This window comes from Physeter macrocephalus, chromosome 10, assembly GCF_002837175.3.
Source record: "Physeter macrocephalus isolate SW-GA chromosome 10, ASM283717v5, whole genome shotgun sequence".
NCBI lineage: Eukaryota > Metazoa > Chordata > Mammalia > Artiodactyla > Physeteridae > Physeter > Physeter macrocephalus.
Window position 1 is genome coordinate 7,295,612 of NC_041223.1, and position 21,348 is coordinate 7,316,959.

General features: G+C 37.9%; 1 protein-coding gene across 5 annotated transcripts in view; it reads right to left on the minus strand.

Moving 5' to 3' along the window:
• MAP3K4 (mitogen-activated protein kinase kinase kinase 4) overlaps positions 1 to 21,348 on the minus strand; it is a 110,628-nt gene that overhangs the window by 37,492 nt on the left and 51,788 nt on the right. For all 5 annotated transcript variants that reach the window (XM_028494779.2, XM_024122449.3, XM_028494778.2 and 2 more), the window contains exons 4-5: positions 6,482 to 6,724; positions 3,711 to 3,857 (exon numbers count right to left, since the gene is read on the minus strand). In XM_028494779.2, the coding sequence (XP_028350580.1) occupies positions 3,711 to 3,857; positions 6,482 to 6,724 (390 nt within the window). The remainder of the gene's footprint in view (positions 1 to 3,710; positions 3,858 to 6,481; positions 6,725 to 21,348) is intronic.

Consider the following 21,348-nt stretch of genomic DNA (forward strand, 5'->3'; position numbering starts at 1 on the left):
AGAAGCTGAGGGCCACGAGTCACACGACAGGGGCGAGTCACTCTTCCACACGGTCACATTCACCAACCAGCCGGCACACATTTCTGCTAATACTTGTACCTCTGCTCAGCTCACTTTCCTTCTCTCTACAACCACAAGTTTGAAACTTCTCCGTTTTCCTCAAACTGCCAAGACCCATCCTAACCCACACTCAGCAGATGATCTCGTCTCTCTTCACAAAAAAACTTTAGGTCATTAGATATAAAAGCTCTCATCGTCATGAAACAAATAACAGAAACCTACATGCTGTGACCTACCATCCTTCCCTTTTTCACAGTAGAGGAGCTGTGCTTCCTGCTAAGCCCAGCACTTGTGTTTTGAGACCCATTTCCTCGTCATACCCGAGGAACCTTACACCATCAGTCTTCTCCTTTCTCTTATATATATATATATATATATATATATATATATATATATATATATATATATATCTTCACACACATGAGACTTTCTTTCATCTCTTTCCCTTAACAAAATCAATGCCAAAGGCTTTCCAATGGTCTCAGGTATCTTCGATTTAAAACACTCTCACTGGACCCACCATCTTCACTATTCATCTTGCTGCACAAACTGGACAGCCAGCGATCACTCTCGATACCTCCCCCATATCCAATCCATCCCCGAGTACTGCCAACTTCACTTCCTTCGTTTCTTTCCAATCCTTATGCTTTTTCCTAAATTTATGCTATTCCACTGTAATCCAGGGACTAGCGTGTGCACCACTAGACTAGTCTCTGCCTGGTCTTCTCCCATTGACTCTGGATCCCCCCAGGCTGTTCCTCTAACCGCAGCCACAGTGGTCCCTTCCCAAGGCTTTCCTGGGAACCTGTGTTCCAAAGCTGCTTCCCTTATCCTGCATCATCACAGAGACTTTGCATCTGCTCCCTTCTCTGTCAGCAAAGTGTTCCTTTCAATCACTCTCTCTCTCTCTTTTTTTTAACTAAAAAGCAAAGTGGCTTTAAAATATTTTTACAAATAATATCCAGAATGAACAAATGTTCATATTTGGTCATACTGGCTTTGGATATTTTTTCGATGAGAAATAATACATCACAAAGTTAATTTCTCCTTGGGTTCTTTCTTCACTTCTCTCTTTCCTCCCTCCTCAGAGGTAACAATTACGCATTTAGTATGTCCCCTTCTGGTTTATATGTTTTTTAAAATAATCTGTTATTACACAAATTACAAGATACAGTGTTGTTTTGTGTAAGCTTTCAAATTAATATTACATAAATTGGATTATAATACACACAGCAACTTTCAGATAAATTCCAACTGTCCCTTCCTGAGAGACTTGCCTCACTGCCACATGAACTCAGATCTTACTGTGAGAGTCCATAAAGGACCCGTGTCTCTCCTTTGCTGTTTTTCACCATTGTAATGTTATGTCTGTACAATTATTTAAGTCATTTTCCCCATCGTCCTTAAACTCCAAGAGGGAGTTTATACTCCTTACTGAGCCTTCAGTACCAGGCACGATGCCTGCCTGGCACACAGCAGACACCCAATAATATCTCTAGAATGGAAAATTGAGTCTTTTCCGCTCCTTTGTCCTTTATTCTTCTAGAGGAACACTAACTGTGCAAGTCTGAGCTCTCCCTTGTGTGTCTCCTACAACTACCACATCTTGTTCATCATTTTCATATTTTCACTCCTTTTAAGTTCTTTTTATGTGACTGCCTTCAATCTGTCTATCCCATGTTCTTACATCACATATTATGCTTATTGTTTTAGTTATTTCTAAAGGCCAGGGCCAGGGAAATGAGCTAAGAAAGCTCACAGCTTCAATTTGGTTTTGTGGGCTCAAACAAACACTAGTAACACCAGTAAGGAGGTGCTCAAGGGCGGCCTCCTGATGAAGCAGTACTACCAGTTCATGCTGTAACTAGTAACACCAGTTACTTCCTTGGAAGTAACTGCATGCATAAGTTCCTCAGTTTTTCAAGTCAGAAGGATGATGCAGCACAGAGTAAAGACCCCCTCAGTCACAGATATCCTGCCTCAAAATTTGCTGGCCACTGCTTGCCCTCGCCCTTTTAACCCATCTCTCACTCGGTGGTCTTCCCCGGCTTACAGGATAGGATACTGTCTGGCAGTATGTCCTCTACGGGGGCATGCCCTGCTGCCTCCTGACCGTTCACGCCCCAAGAGACCACAGCTCTCACCCGCCGCGGATGGGCCCTCCACACCTAAAGGAGGGCAAGTGGACCAGTGAACAACGTGACTGCCTCTCCGAAGGCCACGCTCTTTCCTTCCTGACAAAAACACTGACTTCGTTTGGGCTCCACCCGTTCGCAAAATATGCCCCTGCACTAATCCATCTAGCACACTTTGGGGCACATTTTAAAACTATTGATAATTTCTAGTTCTTCATCTGTGAAATTATGGAGATGAACTAAGGCAGACGATGCCTCACGCAGAAAACTGGTAGCAGAGTCGAAACTAAATCCTAAGCATTTCTAGCTCTAACTAGCTGAAAGTTTTGGTACTTCCCTTAACTGAGCCTTCTGACATCTCACGGGCACACCGAGGGCACTGGAGGTGGATGACCTGGAAGGCACAGCCTAATTCTCACCCTTCCTGCCTCGGCGATTACCTGGTAAAAGGTGTGGCGTGCGCCTCTGTAAAGCCATCTAAGACAGTTTGGAAAGCAAAGCACGTTTTGTCTTTTTAAACTTCTGGTTTAATCATCCACAGAGAGGAAAATTAATTTCCTTGCTGTTTTTTTTTACCATAACTCTACAATGATAAAGACTTTCCTGACATAAGCAATATATACAGTATTTCAAAATGTAGCCACATTTTACACATTCTGGTCTTGTATGTGTTCTCCCAAACGATTAGGAAATCATCTCAGACTCAAAATTATTTCTCGCAAGATGCCAGATGTAGGTCCCTCCGCAGACACACCCTTCTTCTCTCCTTCTACTACAGAGGCTGAAAAGCTAAATCTCTGCATTCCCAGCCTGCATTACAGTGAAGAGGCCACACAAAAGGTCTGGTCGGTAGGATGTAGGGGACATCTGTTGGGTGGGGCTTCCAGGAGAGCTTTCGCTGTTCTGGACTTAGCTGGCAAGGAGACTTTTCCCCTCTGCCTTTCTCTTTAGAAAGTGAGGGTGGTGTCTGGAGGTGCTGCAGCCATCCTGAGGCAGGACACAATGAGATGTCAAGCAAGGGTGAAAGCATTCCAAAAACAATATGCCTACAAGCTTTGCTGTTTTCTATATTATTTCATCAATCTGCCACATTAAGTAATCGTCTGTGCGTATACCCTAACGACTCTAACATGGATTTACTATATACTAACACTCTACCAAACCTTACAGAAGACAAAAGCACTTCAGGCCCAGCCCCTGGCTTGTGCAGCTTTCAGCTTAATTGGGGGAAACCTGAGGACAGAGAGGTGGTACATCACTAAGTATTAAATAGTGTGGTTATAATTAGAACCCTGTAATAGTTCAGAGAAGGTATAGATAGATGCACACGAAAGGTGAAAACTGACAGACAAAACGTGAACGTAAATCTTCAGTGGGCAGATGAGGAGGAGAGAAGACGTTGGGAGCAGGAAGGAGTAACAGGGGCAGAAGCACAGAGGGTGGAAGAGCACAGGGAAGCACGGCACACGTGAGAAGACACACAAGTCAGACATCTCTCCCTCAGTCAGGACTGACCATCAGCATTTTGTGCAGGTCCTCTTCAAAGGCGTCGATGTTGCAGTCGGTCTCCTCCAGATGGTCCAGGACCTCGTGCAGCATGAACTGGTAGTACTGCTTCATCAGGAGGCCGCCCTTCAGCACCTCCTTACACTCTCTCACCAGCTGCAAGACAACAGGCACAAGTTCTACCATTTCACACATTCTGACCACATTATTTGTCGGTTTTCACACATTTTCCACGTAAATCCTCAAAAAGGTCAGGAGAAGAGAACCTTGCCTCTGAAAACCCTAAAATATTTTCCAGATTCTCTGTCAGTTCATTTCACATAAATATCTCAGTAATCTCAACTGAATAATTAAAACAAATCAGTGAAAACAAAAGTATTTAACAGTATAGCATGAATACACAAAGAAAAATATACAGGCAGAAAACTGATTTGCTAAAATACACTGTCTACAAATAAAGTTTTATAGAAAATAAATTCTACAGAAAAAGATCTATTTTTCTACTAGTTTACATGATAAGACAAGGGATACAAGAGAAAAATTTCCTCATGAGACTGGTCATTTTTAACCAAAAACATAATAAAGATTCAAATATACTTACATACCACAGAGCCTGGTGGCCTTTGTAACAATTTAGCAAAGTTTACCTACCGTGATTTGTGGCTTTTACCGTCGAAAAACTCAATCACAAAAACAAACAAACCTAAGATTAATCTGATAAAATTAAATGGAAGCCAAGGGGGGAGAAAATGAAAGAAAACAAAAGGGTGAGGGAAACCGCCATGTGTAGGTCCAGGAGGTACTGTGAGAAGGGAGGGAAGGTGCAATGAGAGGACCTTTACTGTCCTTCTATCAATAACTCGCTGGTCACACGCCCTCAAATTCTAACCAGCAGGGACTGTGAGACAAGATCACAGTGGCACTAGTTTTAAGATACACTATCAAGACACAAAAGGAACCACGGTGCTGCCACAGGGAAAGTAAACTGGTACAAACTTTCTAGAATCTAAAAATGTATGACTCACTAGTTAATTTTTACGTTTTGTACTCAAGCAATAATCGCAGATGCAGACTAAAACTTACCTACAAATATATTTATCACAATATTATTCAAAAACAATGGGGATTAAATAAGTTACGATGCACTTATCTGGTAGAACACTAATGCAGCCATTTAAAATCTTATTTCTGAAAAAAATTTAAGGATGAAAACTCATATTCTTTTCTTTTCTATTTTAAATTATATGTGCAGAAAGTATGTACATACAGAAAAATAAATGGATAGAAATACACTAAAATGTTACAGTGGTTATCTCTGAATGGCAGAATAATAGGATAACTTTCATTTTTGTCTATCATTTTCCGTACTTTTCAAGTTTTCTAAAATAAACATGGATTGCTTTTACAACAAGATCCCCTTCAAAATGTTTTTAAAATAATTATCCACAGTAAGAGAGCAATGGCTAGAGTTTAATCCATTAAAAAGTGTTAACATAAATTTCTGTTAAAGATGTCACTTAGGTGCTTACCACTCAATCTGAATGCATTAGAGCCAAAATTTCTATTTTATTTTTACTCTAGTAATGCTATCTTAATCTAAGTATTGGTTTTTTACTTTTCAAAATGTTTTAACATAAATTACTGTTTAATCCTCACAACAGCCCCATTAGTAAAAGGTAAACTCCCCCTTGTTTCAGCAGCTTATGTTCCTGAAGTATGTATTTGTCTTGTGGGGAGGGGAGGTAAGTATTTTACCAAAACTTTCTAAATAACCGCTACAACATGGAGGACAAGTGAAAAGTGTGGCCCACGTGGACAGTAGGACGGACAGTCATAGAACCAAGATGGTGAGAAGAAAGTAGTGCGAAGGTGGACGCAGCGCTCAGGCTGTGCTGGATGGGAACTGAAGCCATGACGGGGAGGCACAGGGCTCCACCTCCAGTTCCTTTAGCCGCCCGGCTCCACACCTAACTACACAAACAACGTCAAGTCCTATCTCGCACCTCTCGCACCGCCTGTCCTTCAACTTGCACTCATCCCCTCTGCGCATCCCGTCCTGCAGAGCCAAGGAGCTCCTGGCCCTTCAAACTCCATGCGGACGGACAAGCACAGTCCACAAAAAAACACGGTAACTGGTTTTCATCAAAATTTGAAATGGTTCTTTTATATAGTGAACGTCAATACGGCAATATCATAAGGCATAAATATAAACGCTCTTCAGCACACACTCTGGCAGATACAACTGCTTCTAGCCATTTCTCTGTTACCCTTGGAGTAGCAAACTCACTAGAAAATCCCGCCCCAAATTAATAATAGTTAAGAAAGCAGAAGTTGTCATTGTTGCTTAAACCATACAAGTGCCTAAGCAAGCAAAATGTCCAAACACATCCCACCCCTGCATCCTGCAGGCATGCACCTGCTTACGTAACAACGACAACAACAAATTTAAGAATTTAAACTATCTCTTACGAATGAATTTTAAGTTTCCAGTCTTCAAAGACTGATGGTACTAGGATATAGAGGGTCCTATCAGCACCACACTTTTATAACCTTTCAGAATGAGGAAGTGGAAGATAGGTGGAATCATCATCTCATCTTTGAAGAATGCATGGAGAAAAGAACATTTTAAATTACCCTAAACAGAGCAGCTTAAAAACACTAACATACACTCAGTTCCACCATTTGCAACAATCAGGGGGAAAATCCTAAAAACAAAAATGCTGAGCCTGTAGAAGAATATAATAAATGCTCAATATTTTTAAACAGTCTTGGAAACAAACCTGCTTAATACTCAAGAGAGATGGTTCTCCAGCAGGTCTCTGTTCCAACCTTAACTTGAGGCATTCGTGTATGACGTTGAGAAGGACGCGACAGAGGACCAAGAAGGCAGGTTCGAATGAGGGTAAATCCATGGACTTCAGCTCGTCCCAAGAGACGGTGCTGCACTTCTGCTCCGAGGAAGGCGGCGTCCTGGACAACTGCACGTAATCAGAAGCCCACATGGGATCCGGGAATTCAGAAAACTGTAACACAAATTCAACAAAGCTGAAAAGAGCATCCAGGAGAACTTCCTACAGTTGTAAACTATTATTCTCTATAGTTTGCTGACAAACCTAGAAAAATCATAATTTTACAGGAAAAAGAATCTTTAGAATAAGTCACCATTTTCAACTAGACCTAAAGAGCTCTAAAAGTGTTAGAAAACCATAACAAGAACTAAAATGAAATTGTAATATTTTTATCAAAAAAGTATAGTAGGAAAAGAACCAAGTTCACCTTTTTCATCATACATTTTGTTTATCATACTTAAAATAATCGGAGCATTTAGTTTTAAGGCTATACACAGTATTATCCACAACTATCTCTAGACTGACAAAACCAGAGAATTATTAAATTTGAGAAAAGATTACAAAACCAGGTAGCCATTTGTGTAAACATGAAAACTAGTGGGTTTAACCAAGTCTTTTGTCCATTTGTTCTCCTGAGCTATACCAAAGGAGGCTGAAAGAGAAAAATGCATAAAACTAACCTGGCTGGTCCCACTCAAGTATACGTTATTGAATGTTTTCTAGACACCCTACTGTTGCTCACCCATTCATAGAGTCACATCCCCGGCAAACTCCTGACGCTTTGCCCCATAAAACAGCAGATCTGGAGATGTCTCAGTGTCCTTAAACCTCTGGCAACATCATCCTGACCAATCATTCAAAGGTCTTACCTTCTCCTTCTACTGAGAAAACTGAAGCCATCAAAATCTGAAATCTCAACTTTTCTTCAATTTAAAACATCACCAATTTAGTTATTGTGTCTCCAAATGTCACTCATATCTGTGCTCCCTGTCATTTAGTGAACACTTAACTGGTCTCCCCCCCTCGCATTCTTTTATGTTCAACACATATTTTTGCATTTAAATTAATACATACTTTAGTTTCCCATAACGGGCAAGAATTTCTAAAATAGCTGCATAATTTTAAAAATGATTACTTGTGATAAATGTGGTCAGGGTTAAGACATGTCTGTTTAAAAGCTTTAGGCAGTATAAATGCTTGTTTCTTCTGGTGTGGAGAGTGACATCAGATAAAATATTTATTTAGAGCTCTACAAAATTCAGCAAGCTTTCTAGGATAAAATTCTAAAGAATTCTTTCGGCATTCTCTGTAGTTCCAGCCTGCTGACCCATCTGCTTCAGGCTCACTGGGAAGGGACAAGCCCTCCTTCTCAACAACTGCAAGACAAACTGCCTGGAGAACCGGCAGCCAGGCAGGCCTACACGCTGCTGAGGAGACACATTCCTGCTGGTGTTGCCTGGGGTGTCAACCCCCATCCAGACAAACAGGAACAGACGTTACAAAACTCCTGAGCATGGAAGAGGGGACAGCAGCTTTAACTAGGGACACCAACGTGAAGAATCGGAAAAGCCGACAGCGACTGAATGTAGGACACGGGAGAGAACGACAAAAATACTCTAATGCAAGATCTCATTAAAGTCCTCTGGGAAAAAAAAAAAAAAAGACCAAGATTTCTGAGATAAATTCCATAAAGGGAGTGAAAATAGAATGAATGCTGTCAAAGTCTGAATTAATAATTTAGAAATTAACTGCAGAAATGAGCACTGTAACCCAGAGAAAAGAAAAAGGAATCGAAATTTTGAGTGAAAAATAAGAGAAATGGAGGGCAGATCTAGGAGCTGTAACATAAGAATAATAGGAGTTCCAGAAAGAACAAAAGGACGAGGTGGAGGAGAGCTTTCTGCACAGTCAAGATATCACTAATATATAAAGAAGAAGGGAAAAAAACCTCGTTGAATAGGGAAGAACCCAAAGTGCAATTCATTTACCTTCTCTAAAAAACTACCTGAGGAAGAACAGGAGAGTCTGGTCAAATGAAAATTGGATCAGAATAAAGATCTCAAGATAGAAAAAGAAAAATGCCCAAGGAAATGAGAAGCCATGAATCTCGAAGGACGTATACAGGCAGATATAACTCCATGATCATAACTTGGTTAACAAGTTTTAGCAAGGAATACTGGAAACTGAAAAAAATAAAAAAGCATACTGTGAGGAAAAACCTGGATCTTCAACTCCCAATTATTTTAATAAAACACAGGGAGAGAGGAAAGGGGTAATACGGTCCAAGAATGGCCTATTTGTCATTCTTCCATTCCAGTGAGAAATATAGCATTAAATGTAGTATAAAATCCCTGAACAATCCAATCAAACTGAAAAGACTCAATAATGTAGGGACATTAATAAAAACTCAATGTAATTACAATCATAATCGCAATGGCATTTTGTGTGGGTTAATAAATTCATAAATAAAGTTCAGGTGTAAGAAAGTAATGTACAAAAATAAAAACAGCCCAGAAACTTCTGAAAAGAAAGAATGTATGGGAAGAATTGCCCTACACGATGCCACACCTTACTAATAAACCTACTGTATTTAAAACAGAAAAGTTCTGGCACAGTAATAAACAGAGCAACAGAACATAGAAACATATCCAATTACCTACAATAATTCAGAATATAAAAAAGGCAGTTCAAGAAGTTGAAAAATAACAGATAATCCAATGAGTATTTTAGGAAATTAAATAAAGAACAGCTACATCCTTCCCTTACCCTACACACTTATGCCTCACATTATTTTTTTTAAATTTATTTATTTATTTATTTTTGGCGGCGTTGGGTCTTCGTTGCTGCGTGTGGGCTTCCTCTAGTTGCGGCGAGCGCGGAGCTACTCTTCGTTGCGGTGTGCAGCCTTCTCATTGCGGTGGCTTCTCGTTGCAGAGCACGGGCTCTAGGTGTGCGGGCTTCAGTAGTTGTGGCACGTGGGCTCAGTAGTTGTGGCTCACGGGCTCTTAAGCGCACGCTCAGTAGTTGTGGTGCACGGGCTTAGTTGCTCCGCGGCATGTGGGATCTTCCCGGACCAGGACTCGAACCCGTGTCTCCTGCATTGGCAGGCGGACTCTTAACCACTGTGCCACCAGGGAATCCCAACCTCACATTATTACAATTAATCATTTTTTAAAGTATATGGCTATTTTAGAAATTTTTGCCTGTTATGAGCAACTAAAGTACAGTCATCCCTCAACGTCCGTGGGGAATTAGTTTCAGGACCCCCTACTGATACCAAAACCCCTTATATAGCCGGCCCTCAGTATCTGAGGGGTCGCATCCATGGATTTCAATTTGATCTGTGGTTGACTGAATCCACAGATGAGGAGCCAGTGGATATGGAGGGCCGACTCTAAGTATTAATGTACATACAAAAATATATGTTGAACCTATATATTTTGAAAAAGAGATTCCAAATGTTTTAGAACCTAAACACAGAGCTATACCTTAGGTTAAACCATATAAAATTACCATTTTAGTCAATCAAAAATGATCAAGTAGTGGCAATTTGACAGGTCAACATGATAAAAAGATTTCTGAAAAGACAGTGAGGACAGCAGGATTTCAATTTCCCTTAGTTCCCCCACAAGGACAGAACAACTAAGACAACAAAATCAAAACTCCATGAGACACATTTACAATAAAACTAGGTGAAAGGTAACTTCATGAACCCCAAAATAGAAAGGGGGAGGGAAACAGATAGTCCCTGGACCCATGTGATACCTCATACCCACACCCCACACCCAACCAGCACCCCAGATGCCTATCAGCATTCGTGCAGGGGAAACCGAGGGGATTAACGGAGTGTCTGATGGGGCTAAAGGGACAAATTCCAAAATTACCAACGAATACTCAATAGAAAGCTCACTGCTTCTATTTGAGGGCTTCCTGACATTGGGAATGATTGTGGCACCAATTCCTGAGTGAAGTCAATGGGTGGGCAATAAGGTCGGAAGGGGCTAAAGTGGTTTACACCCCGAAAACTCTTGAAACTCTCAGCCAAAATTTCCTTCCAGGACAAAGCTCCACACCCAGAAGAAACTGCTGGGGTGAAATCCAACTGACCAGTAAAGGACAACAGAGGTAAAGGAAAGAGAAGGACCAGAAAAAGGGGGAGAGGAACACAGCCAGGAGACCTCAAAAAATAAGAGATGTATTACTTACCAATTCAGAAGAGAGAGCTTAAAGCATAAACCTAAACGCTTTCCTCTCTCTTTTCTTCAAGTTCATAAAAACAAATATCATGTTTAAAAATGAACAAGAGAAAAGGATTGTGTTAGAATCCAATACATGGCCATTTTAAGGAACTAACCATGAGAGAGAAGGAGAGAGAGAACTGAGAGAGAATAAGGAGCAGATTAACGCTACAGACAATGAACGCATGCCGGAAAGACGTGCCCACTAAGCAGGTGAGACAGTGACCTGATTCTCAAAATATGCTACAAGAAATTTTTAAGATCTTAGAAAATATAAAAGAACGACACAAATTTGAATTAGAAACACTCACAAACCAAGTGAAAGAACTCAGAAAATAATTCTTCAAAAATTGTAAATCGTTTCAAAAATAAAAAACTAGATGGAACACAAGAGCAAATAAACAAAAGAGATAATGCCTTCACAGAAATATGAGGAAGAAAGTTTTATTTAAAAAAAAAGAAAAGATTTGAAATGAAGTGAAAGAGAAGATAGGCAAAGTAGATCCAGAACACATACAGTAGTGGTTCCCAGAGAAGAAAACCAATGAAACAGAAAAAAAATTAAAACATAAAGAAATTCACTTGAATCAAAAAAAAAGATAAAAACAAAACAAAACCCTGAAACTATATATTGAAAGGACATCATGTATTCAAAAATATCAATGTGGAAAAACCAGCACCAAGTAAAACTAGTGGAATTTAAAGAAAGACAGTCTTTTAGGTATCCAGGTTATAAGTAAATTAATTAAATAAAATAAACCAAGGTTCTTTTAAGCGGAAACAAAAAAATCATATTGTCATCAGGCTTTGCAATCTCAATGCTTCATGGCAAAAGACAATGAATAACATATACTAAATTTATTCGGGGAAAAAAATATAAGCCAAATATTTTATGGCCAGCCAAACAGACTTTCAGGTATACATGTTGCAACTGTTAGGAAAATCCAAGAACTCGTGAAACATAGTTTTCATGAGCCCTTACTGAGGAATCTGCTAGGGAACTAGGGTCACCCAACCACAATGACTCCAGGGACTCTGATATGAGATCTAAAAAGGAGCCTTAAAACAAAAGACCAAAACTATGTATCTAAATCTAAATCTCTATCTGTCCATCCACCCATCCAACCACCATCCACCCACCCACACACTACTGTAGAACTAAGGCTAGGTGAAGTGATAACTGTAAGGGAGAAAGTACTGTCAATAATATACATTTTAAAGCGAGTCTCCCCCCCCCCCAAAAATAAATAAATAAATAAATAAATAAAGCGAGTTGCCAAGTGATGCCGATGCTACAGGGGATCACGTTTTTAAGAACTTCCGAGTTACATTGTTTCCCACACTGGCCTGTCCTTTTTTTTTTTTTTTTTAATATATTTATTTATTTTATTTTTTAAAAAAAAAAAATAATAACGGTTACATGACCTAACAAGGTAGATATACCACAATTATCAAAATCTGGGGAGGAAAGGGAGGGCGTATGAAATGTCTTAGCATTTCACTGGAAATACAAGAAAATTACTTCAAATGAGAACCCGGGTTAAAAAAAGAAAAGGATGATTACAATATACCTCACAGCTGGGAACCAACAAATAACAACCGAAAAATGGGGGGCGGGAGAGACACTAAGTGCATTACATAAAGACAATGAAACAATGATAACCTTAAGGGGTAAAAATAAGCCTGTCATATATCAAAAATAAATAAGGAAAGAAAATTGCATACACGAGCTTTAGATTAAAAACATGTTAGAATAAAACAATTTTTTTAAAGCTTAACTATCCCTATCAGAGAAACCAGGCTTCTTTAAAAATATATTATTCCACAGATTTTTCTCTTAAAACCAAGTATTTTACATAATTTTTGCAAAATTTAATTTTAAAAGCAACACCTAAAAATAAAAAATTAAATTAAAAAATCTGAGTGGATAAACAAAATGTATGGTATTTCTATACAATGTAATATTATTCAGCCATAAAAAGGAATGAAGCACTAACACATATGATAATAAAGATGAACCTTGAATACATTACGCTAAATGAAAGAAGCCAGTCACAAAAGACCACATGTATGATTCCATTTATATGAAATGTCCAGAATAGGCAAATACAAAGAAACAGAAAGTAGATAAGCAGTTGCTTAGGGCTGAAGGTGACAGAGGGATTGTGGAGGCGACAGCTAAAGGGTACAGGGCTTACTTTAGGGGTTATGAAAATGTTCTAAAATTAGACACCAGTAATGGCTGCACAACTCTGAATATAGGGTAAAAACTTCTGAACCGAACACTTTAAAAATCATGAATTTCATGGTATGTGAATTGTCTCATAAAGCTGTTATTTCAAATACACAACAACAAAAAAGAGGAGGATCTAACTGTATGTCTAATTAGTGGCATAACCATGAGAAGAATCATTCGAGTGTCTTTTAAAACACTGTAATCTGATGTTATATCCCTAAAGGGTTGTACCACTTCAAGGATGGGGAAGAAAATCTTCAGCTGTTTTTCAGTAGCCACATTGTTGATGGTGTTATTCTGAGATGAGTGTGAGTGTACTTTGGAATGTGTATGACGCTCGAATGCTACCATTCCTGGTAATTTTCAGTGTAAAAGAAAAGTCAGAAGAGATTAAGTAAAAATCTGAAATCCTGAATTGGAATTGTTACTATCGGTATGCACTTATTGTATATGTTGTGTGCGTGTTCTTCCGACTGCTGAAGAGAACTAAAACAAGGACCACTGCAGTTCCAGTGAGCAATGCTGGGGCCCAGACTGTGGTCCTGAAATACTATTTCCCAATAAAAGGAATGAGGGTTCCTTGAAGATACGCCAGATTCCCAACCTGGAGTAAATGTACAATATAAGCCTAAAGCAGCTTGTTATACCAGATATCAAAGGCTACTCACTAGGGTCGTGAAATAAGGACTTAAGCCAACTTGAATAGGTTCCCATTGGCCAAAGATGGGACAATGTGACTATCACTTACCATAATTACTTCAACGGATTTTACAATAATGAAGTCAGTGAACTGAAACATATAAAATATGTTTCAATTCATGAGTTCAAATATTAATAAAAAAATTAGTTGGTCACCAATAAATCAACTCATTACTTTGTAAAATGATAAATAAAAGGGAAAGAATCAAGCATATTTATCCTGCCATTTCTGTTCAGTTATTTCACTGGGTTAACCAAATAATGGAGGAGGACAGTTTCTCTTTAAAGCAATATCTAATTAATAAAGCTACTAGTAAAGAAGAAGAAATGAGAGAATTACAATATCATCACTTTTCAATCTTTAATGAATTAAGAGATCTAGGCAATGATCATCAACCACTACTGTCTCAAACAGACAGTCAGACGTTACATGTATCCTAATGAAGTAGTGTTGACCAATTAACAAATCAATCAAGATCCTGACTCTGATTAGGCCACTAGATCATACAGTTAATTCACAGAGAACACAGAGAAAAAAGAAACATTGTAAAAGATCAATTGGAGGTACAATCATCAAAATTCAGACTGGGGGGAGACTCTACAGAATCAAGGACCCAATTTCTTCAATAAATATCAATATATGGCAAAAAAGGGAGGGGGACCTACAGATTTAAAAAGACTTTAAAAATATAATGAACAATTACCATGTGTAGACATTACTTGCAAACTGATTCAAGCTGTAAAATAATTTTTAAAAATACCATGACAGTTACGTACAACAGAAATATGAACATGACCTTGAAATCTGATGATATCAAGAAGTTTTTGCTATTTCTTTAGGTGTGATAATGGTATTGTGGTACATTTATACAACATGCCCTCATCTTTCAGAGAAATATATTGAAATAGTTAAGGATAAAATATGATGATATCTGAGATTTTCTTCAAAGTGATAGAGGAAGGTGTCAAATGGTAGTAGGTACTGGCCATGAGTTAATAAACATGACGCTGGAATACAGATTTGAGGAGGTTCATAGTATTATTGTTTGTTTGGCATATGTTTAATATTTTCCGTAACAAAATTGTTTTAACTATGTAAAAAGAATAAGCAAAATATATAGGAGAAATTTTTTATAATCCTGGAGTACACATACAATAAGGTGACCATAAAACGGTATGACTACGTAAAAAGTTTTAAAATTCTTTCCAGTGAAAAGCATCATTAAGTTAAAAGACAGTTTGGAAGAAAATATTTACAGCCATAATAGAAAAATGAATAATATACATAAAACATAAATAGTTCCAACAGATCAATAATTTAAAAAAACAGAAAATGAACAAAACAAATGAAAAAATTCAAAGAAACGTCAGCAGGCAATAAACATGACAACAAACTCAATGTCACTAAAAATGAGGGAAGTTAAAGATAAAAATGAAATTATAGATTTCCCTGATTATGGCTGCAAAAATGAGGGAAAATGGGATTTCTCCTACACGGTGGGGGAAAGTACACATTAGTACTACAACCTTTTTGGGGAGCAATCGGGCACTATCTAGGAAAGACTTAAATGTGCATATATACCCTATAACCTGACAATTCCATTTTAACTAACCATTCTTACAAGAAGAACAGACGAAGTTCATAAAGGGGTATGTACAAGAATATTTGTGGTTTTATTTTTTATAACCATATAAGTGTCCATTCAGAGTGAAATGGCTAAAATCATGGGGCAAATGCAAATCAAAACCACAATGACATATCACCTCACACCTGTTACAATGGTTATGATCAAAAACACAAGAAATAACAAGTGTTAAAGAGGATACAGAGAAAAAGGAACCCTTGTGCACTGTTGGTAGGAAAGTAAACTGGTACTGCCACTATGGAAAATAGTATGGCAGTTCCTTAAAAAATTAAAAATAGAATTACCATATGATCTAGCAATCCCACTCCTGGTTATTTATCTGAAGGAAATGAAAACACTAACTCGAAAAGTTATGTGCACCCCCATGTTCACTGCAGCACTATTTACAACAGCCAAAACATGGAAGCAACCTAAGTGTCCAGTGAGGAATGAATGGATAAAGAAAATGTGGTACGTAAACACACACACACGAATATTATTCAGCCATAAAAAAGAAGGAAATCTTGCCATTTGTGACAACATGGATGGACCTGAAGGGCGTCATGCTATGTGAAATAAGTCAGAAAGAGAAAGATAAATACTGTATGATCTCACTTATACATGAAACAAAAAATAAACAAAAAATGAACTCATAGATACAGAAAACAGATTGATGGTTGCCAGAGGCAGAGGGTAGAATTTTTAAAAAGAGTGAAATAGTGAAATAAGTGATGTTAACACTCATGTAATGGAATAGCATGTAGTTCTCAAACAGAATTGAGGTAGAGCGACACACACCAATATAGACAGATCCAAAGCAGAGAATATATGGGGGGAGGGGGTTACCCACCAGTCATGGAATAAATATAGCATTACCACATGGGGGTTTTTTGGAAAAAAAATTACCTGCATTATATACCAAAGATATATATTTATATAAGCACAAAAAGGTTTAGAAGATATAAACCAAATGATTACTCTGAGCAGAGGTACAGGATAAATAGCAACTTTGTTTCCTTAATTACTTCAAGAAATGAGTAAAACAAAAGAAAGCAAACTGTTTTATAAAATGAAGGATGAGATCAAAACAGTCTTTATGTTACCCTTCAAAAGTTAGTTTCTATACGTCTATACTGGGGGTCCTGTCACCTACAGGGCCTGGTGGGGCTGTAAATGAGTGCACAAGGGCGGGTGACGGGAAGAGAGTAAGACACCACGGGCACTGTGCCAAGCGGGAGCGAGCACACCAGGCGCTACCACGTGGGGATGGGGCCCACTGTGAACAGACCTCCCAGTATCTCAAGGAAAACAAAAATCAGGATTTTCATGTGAAATCTTCTATTTTTTTAAATGCTAGCCACTAAGTCAAAAAATATTTAAAGCACTGTGTGGGACAAAATATAACTTGGGGAGGCAGTTTACTGTAATGATGAAGAGCAGGCTATACAGCGAGTTCTGGTTTCACATCCTGGCCCTGCCACTTACTGGATGTGCGACCTTGACCAAGTTACCTGACCAACCCCACTCCATATATGAGTATTCAAGTCCAGCTACTAGTCTTGTTGTTGCTGTCGTCATGGGGTCCAGTTCCCCACCGCAAGCTGCAGGTTCTGCTCTACCTTTCGTCTTTTTCATCTTACATCAAGTTTGATTCAGCCGGCTCACTGCAGTCAAAAATAATACAGTACAACTTCCTATTTTGCCTTGCGTAAGTATGCTTAAGAAAACAAAAAACCTATAGGCAAATGAGGAAGCGTGTGCTTGTTATCTTGCCACTTATTCAATTAAAAAGTTCATGTATGTTAGTGGGAATGTAAACTGGTACAGCTACCATAGAAAACAGTATCGAGGTTTCTCAAAAAACTAAAAATAGAACCACCATATGACCCAGCAATACATATTGTATATATATACAATATATCTGAAACAAAACCAAAAACACTAATTCGAAAGATACATGCACCCCAGTGTTCATAGCAGCACTATTTACAATTGCCAAGATATGGAAGCAACCTAAGCATCCATCAACAGGTTAATGGATAAAAAAGATGTGGTATATATATATATATATATACAATAGAATACTATCCAGCCACCAAAAAAGTGAAATTTTGCCATTTGCAGCAACATGGATGGACTTGGAAGGTATTATGCTAAGTGAAATAAGTCAGACAGAGAAAGACCTATGATATCACTTATATAAGAATCTAAAAAATACAACAAACTAGTGAATATAACAAAAAAGCAGACTCACAGATATAGAGAACAAACTATGTAGTGGCTAGCGGTGGGGAGAACGGAGGGGGGAAGGACAACCGGGGGAAGGGGATTAAGAGATACAAACTACTATGTATAAAATAAATAAGCTACAAGGATATATTGTACAACACAGGGAATATAGTCAATATTTTCTAATAACTATAAATGGAGTATAACCTTTAAAAATTGTGAATCACTATACTGTACATGTGTAACAAATAATATTATACATCAGCTATACTTCAATAAAAAATAATTCCCTCTACATACTGTAAATAATAAATAAAAACGAGTTAGGGCAGCTTTTACAAAAAAGTTTATGTAACTTTACTAATGAAATCAGACAGGTGATGACTGAAGCAATAACTATGACAACTGTATTAATGAACACTGACCTTGAAGAGGGGGTAGGGGAGTACTGTAGCCTACTTAAGGTGTTTCCAATGGGCTGACTCTCAACTGCGCCGGTGCTGGTCTGGATTCATATAAAGCACGCTGGAGGTTAAAAATGTCAGTACTTATGTCCTACCTTGAGAGATTCTGACCTGCCCTATATCCAAGAAGGGCAAAGGTATGTGTAGTTTTAAAAGCTCCCTGAGTAATTCTGATGTGCAGCCAGGTTTGGAAACCATTCGCATTAAGTCTGGTATCCCCAATACTGGGTTTGAATCCCTCCAACAATCTATAGCTTCTGTAATTTGGGGCAAGTTATCTACTCTCCTTATCTGTAAAATATCAAAATAACAACAATGCCACTTCAGTTGGTTGCTGTATCTAGCACATGGTAAGACAATAAATGATAGTTGTTATATCTATATATCTATATATAGATATCTATATATAGATATATCTCCTAGTTTCTACATGCTTTACCAATTCTGAACATAAAAGACAACCTCTTCAAGGTTTCTTGTGCTTATGGGAAAAAACAGCATAATTATTGTTAGATGCAAAGACAATATTTCATTGGCCGTGAAACTTATAATAATTACATGATCATTCTTAATTCAAAAAAGTATTTAATAAAGTAAGCAAAAATCTTCCTAGAGTTTGGAGTAATATGCATGGTAATATGTAGTCAAAGTCAGACAGTTAATTTTTTTGTATATTACATTAAAATATAATTTTTCATTTTATCTTTCTCTTCCTCTAAAGATATATAAATTTCATGATGTAAAGCAAAAAGGGAGGAGCATAAAATAACCATATCACAATCTATGGCTCAGATATTTGATGGATATCTAACATTTTAAATGCACAAAACCCAAAGAACTAACAACACAAAAAGTGACCTTTATAGTATATAAATTTTAAAATATCAACTAGGACACCAGGAGACCCCAGGACAGAATGCAGACTGAGCTAAATGAACCTAACTATATTACAAATGCATGTTATAACCTCACCGAAAATGGTGAAGGAAAAGGTGCTGGCCTAACTAACTGTGGAAACCTGTGTTCTGTCTACATACTCTAAGGCTAAAGACAAGAAGAACTGTACTTAACAATTCAACACTGTACTCTAGTTGGTAAATTTAGTCCTCACAGGGGTACTGGTTAGCAATTCTGAAACTACTTTACATGTCACTAAGGGTTGCACAAATATATAAATACACTGTGGGAACAGGAGCCAGGTTTCTCACTGCAAGAGAAATAAGTTACAATCAAAGCTAGGATGAAACCTGTGGTGCTGGATTAGTGCCAGAGACCTCAGTATGAACTCAAGTTTATATTTAACAGATAGGTAGAAAGACAGATATAGAAGTAACTACAGGTCTGTGTGTATACATGGGTTAGAAGACATACCTGTATTTTCTAACCCTATCACTGAGAAGGCCTAGAAGCAACTGACACCCCAAGGGTAATGAACACATTCCGTGCCCAGATCTCCATTCCCCAAAACGATTCTCCAATAAAAGGAACCAGAACTCCTTAGAGAAACGGCTGATTTCAGGATTGGAACAGGGAAAATACAAGATGATGCCAAAAAGTAAGAAATTGCTCAAAAAGCAAAACCACACACACACACACACACACACACACACACACACACACACGATGGGAGCATATCACAAGGATACAGAAGTCACCTGAAAGAGCTCCAATGGCTAAAGCAGGAACAATTTGAGCAACAACAAAAAATAACAATAGCATTGCACTATAACCCAAAATAAAAAATAAACATTTATGAGTCCATACTGAGATAAATAAACGACTGAATTAAAAAATGGGAAAGAAGAGGCAAATCTTTACAGAAGAATTCCAAGTAATATATGCAGATACTCCCCACTCCTGGAGGTGGACATTAATTCCTGTCTCCTTGAATGTGACTCACTTCTGAAGAACAGAGCGTGGACAGGGAAAACTAGTCACTTGTGGAAGAACCTGGCAGACACCACGTTTACCAAGTGATCAAGGTTAACATCAGCAGTGATAATATAAAGCCATGAGGGCGCTTTAACTCTGTGATTCTCATAACCAAGGCCAGTATTCCACTCTGATCATGAGAAAACATCAGACAAATCCAAATTCAGGAACATTCTACAAGCCATCCAGGTCATGAAAAATAAGGAAAAACAGAAACTATCACAGATCAGAGGAGACTAGGAAGACACGTCGATCCTGGAACAGAAAAGGGACATTAGTAGAAAAACAGAAACCCCAATAACATCTATAGTTTAGTTAACAGTATTTTGTACCAATGTTAGTATATTAATTTTGACAAATGTATCAGAGTCGAGTAAGATGTCAATATTAGAGGAAGCTGGATGAAGAGCATATGAAAACGCTGTGCTATCTTTGCAAGTTCGCTAAAAAAATCTAAAATTATTCATGATTACAAGTGTACTAAAAAAAAAAAAGAATGCAATTGCATGGAAGTAGTTTTGACACAAAGGATAAATCTTTTATATATGCTTACGTGGGTTCTTGTTTTAATCTTTAACCTAAAATTGAACTGTAAATAACATAACTAGACCCACAGCTACAGTAACTGTTGAGAAGGACACCTAGAAACTACTGGACTGAGATGATTCTTACTAATTTTTAAGGAAGGTTGGGAAAGGTACTCTACAAGTAGCATCTGATGGAGAAGGAGTAGAAATCGGAGGCTAGAAAATCTCTATCATAGAGGGACACCAGCACATACTATTATGAAATGGCTATCAGACACATTCATTCCTAAGACCTGAGATCAATGATGCTCAGAGTAGAGGAATCTATATTATAGCCAAGTGGGACAAATAAGGAGGAACAACAAGATCCTGGGATGCTCTAAATATCAAGGAAATAAGAAAACCAGGAAATAAATGAGTAAGCATGAGAAAGAACCAGGATCTTCTCTGGGTCCAAAAACAAAGAGGGGAAAAAAGAAAAACAAAAAACAAAAAACAAAAAAAAAACGCTTTCTCTCATTTTTGACTCTTGCGTTATGTTGTCCTTGCTGCCACAAATAAAATTTTGGCTGGCCTTGTTAGTTCAGTTGCTTAGATTTTCCTAAGTTTTATTTGATGGCCTGAGATTCATTTACAGCAGCTTCTCTAGATAATTATTTTCGAGATCAAAACAACTGTCTTAAAAAGTGAACTTCAGAAACCAACCCATTTGTTATTCAGAGACTGTGTATGTAATTAGAAACATGTCCTGGGACTTACCTGGTGGTGCACTAGATAAGAATCTCAAGAAAAATCTCAAATAAACAATCCAATCTTACACCTAAAGGAACTAGAGAAAGAAGAACAAA